Below are 2,706 nucleotides of genomic sequence, written 5' to 3' on the forward strand. Positions count from 1 at the left end.
GATTGGCCAACCTAATCTCCTTCTATGAGTGACCTGCTTATTGGATGAGGGAAAGGCTGTGGATGTTGTCCATGTGGACTTTAATAAAGCCTTTGACATTATTTTTCACAATTTGTCCTGGAGAAACTGACTGCTCATGGCTTGGACGGGTACACTGTTCACTGGGTAAAAATCAGGCTGCATGGCCAGGCCCAGGTAGTGAATGGAGTTACATCTAGCTGCTGCACAGTCCCAAGTGGTGCTCTCCATGGCTCAGTTTTGGGGCCAGCACTGTTCAATATCTTTATCAGTGACTTAGATGGGGTAATCAAGAGCATCTTTATTAAGTTTGCAAAGGACACTGAGTTGGGTGGGAGTGTTGCTCTGCTGGAGGACAGGAAGGCTCCACAGAGGGATCTGAATAGGCTGGATCGATGGGCCGAGGCCAATTGTATGAGGTTCAACAAGGCCAGGTGCTGGGTCCTGCACTTGGGTCACAACAACCCCAGGCAGTGCTACAGGCTTGGGGCAGAGTGGCTGGAAAGCTGCCTGACTGGAAAGATGCCCAGTGGAAAATGACTTGGAGGTGCTGGTTGACAGCAGCTGAACATGAGCCAGCAATGCGCCTAGATGGCTGAGAAGGCCAATGGCATCCTAGCTTGGATCAGCAATAGTGTGGCCAGCAGAACCAGGACAGTGATCATCCCCCTGTACTTGACATTGGTGAGGTCACACCTTGAATCCTATGTTCAGTTTTGGGTCCCTCACTGCAAGAAAGACATTGAGGTGCTGAGGAGTGAGTCCAGAGAAAGGCAACAAAGCTGGTGAAGGGTCTAGAGCACAAATCTTATGAGGACCAGTTGAGGGAACCTGGAGAAAAGGAGGCTGAGGGGGGACCACGTTGCTCTGTACAACTACCAGAAAGGATGTTGTAGCCAGATGGGGATCAGTCTCTTCTCCTAGGTAACAAGTGATAGAATGAGAGGAAATGGCCTCAAGTTGCACCAAGAGAGGTTTAGGTTGGATATTAGGAAAAATTTCTTCATGGAAAGTGAAGTGTTGTCAAGCTTTGGGTAGTGGTAGGGTCACCATCCCTGGAGGGATTTAAAAGACTTGTAGGTGTGGTGCTCAGGGACATGATTTAGTGGTGGACTTGGCAGGGCTGAGTTAGTGGTTGGACTTGATGATCTTAGAGGTTTTTTACAACCTAAATGGTTCTATGATTCTAAACATGTTATTTATAAAGGATTATGAGAGCTGGGCTTCCAGGAAGGCCATGGAAACTAGTAGGCGTGAGCTAATGAAGTAATATAAGAAGAGCATAAAGTGAAAGAAACCCTAAGAATATGTATACTATGAAGATGTATACACTACAGAGACCAACCAAATTCAAATGGTAAAACAGTGTGAGTCATCAAAGCTCCATTGGCGCTGGGACTGCTAATCCAGAAGTTGTAGGGTCTGGGTGGTCCAAGCCCCACGGTCCCTGCAGGGCAGGACCCCCTCCAAGCCCTCAGAGGCTGCATGCTGTTGCTTGCTTTCTTCTTGGATAGCCTATCTGATAGTGCCTATCATGCCATTTGAATGTGCCTTCCTCTTTTCTTCCCAGGGAATGGCTTTTACACTTGAAGAAAGGCTGCAGCTGGGAATTCATGGCCTCCTTCCTCCTTGCTTCCTGAGCCAAGATGTTCAAGTCCTCCGTGTGATGAAAAACTATGAAAAGAAATCTAATGATCTAGACAAGTATGTAAAAAACATCTTCTTTCCTCCTCCCTGTCCCTTGAATTTTCAATTCTTTAAAGCCTCAGGGAAGACTTGAGGATTCTGCTTCAAGGCATAGATTTCCCTCAGAGTCACTATTTTTTCCATCTGTCCATACTCTCCAGCACCAGGAGTGTTTGTTTTGGCTAGTCCACCTTCATCTCAATTACATGCCATCCCAGTCCCAAAATAGAATGGTTTGGGTTGGAAGGGACCTTAAATGTCATCTAGTTCCAACCCCCCTGCCATGGGCAGGAACACCTTTCATTAGACCAGGTTGCTCAAAGCCCCATCCAACCTGGCCTTGAACACTTCCAGGGATGGGTCATCCACAGCTTCTCTGGGCAACCAATTCCAGTCCCTCACCACCCTCACAGTCAAGAAGTTCTTCCTAATATCTAATGTAAACCTGCTCTCTGTCAGTTTGAAGTTATTGTCCTATCAATACATGCCCTTTTAAAAAGTCCCTCTACAGCTTTTGTTTAGGCTCACTTTACTGGAAGGCTGCTAAAAAGTCTCCCCAAAGCCTTCTCTTCTCCAAGCTGAACAACACTGTCAGCCTGTCTTCATAGAAGAGATGCTCCAGCCCTCTGACCATCTTTGTGACACTCTTCTGCACTCATTCCAACAAGTTTAATGGTACTACTTTTTTCTACCACCACATTACTGGAGAGCTCTGGTATACGTTGGGTACAAGTACACACCAAAAAGGCAGTCACTGTCCCAGAGCACTGGGGATAGAGTACAGAGTGAACACATGTACTGCATGTACCTATCTATATGCTCATCAATACATTCACTAAAATACTGGATGGAAGAACAGAAATAAACTGTCAGTAGGTGGGGAAAAAAAATAAACAGAGAGAAGCAATGATGTGTATTTACTAATCATTTTGTTCCTGAGCTTCCATTGCACCCAGTATTGTTCACTAGGGTTATTGATAAAAGATGCTGTTTGATTCCTGC

General features: G+C 45.9%; 1 protein-coding gene across 1 annotated transcript in view; it reads left to right on the plus strand.

Annotated features, from left to right (window-relative positions):
- Nucleotides 1-1,591: 1,591 nt before the first annotated feature.
- The window catches only part of ME3 (malic enzyme 3, NADP(+)-dependent, mitochondrial), a 56,263-nt gene continuing 55,148 nt past the window's right edge, over nt 1,592-2,706 (plus strand). Inside the window, exon 1 of the mRNA XM_009074740.1 lies at nt 1,592-1,722. Within this exon, the coding sequence (XP_009072988.1) occupies nt 1,592-1,722 (131 nt within the window). The remainder of the gene's footprint in view (nt 1,723-2,706) is intronic.

Source organism: Acanthisitta chloris, unplaced genomic scaffold (genome assembly GCF_000695815.1).
Source record: "Acanthisitta chloris isolate BGI_N310 unplaced genomic scaffold, ASM69581v1 scaffold5395, whole genome shotgun sequence".
Classification (NCBI taxonomy): domain Eukaryota; kingdom Metazoa; phylum Chordata; class Aves; order Passeriformes; family Acanthisittidae; genus Acanthisitta; species Acanthisitta chloris.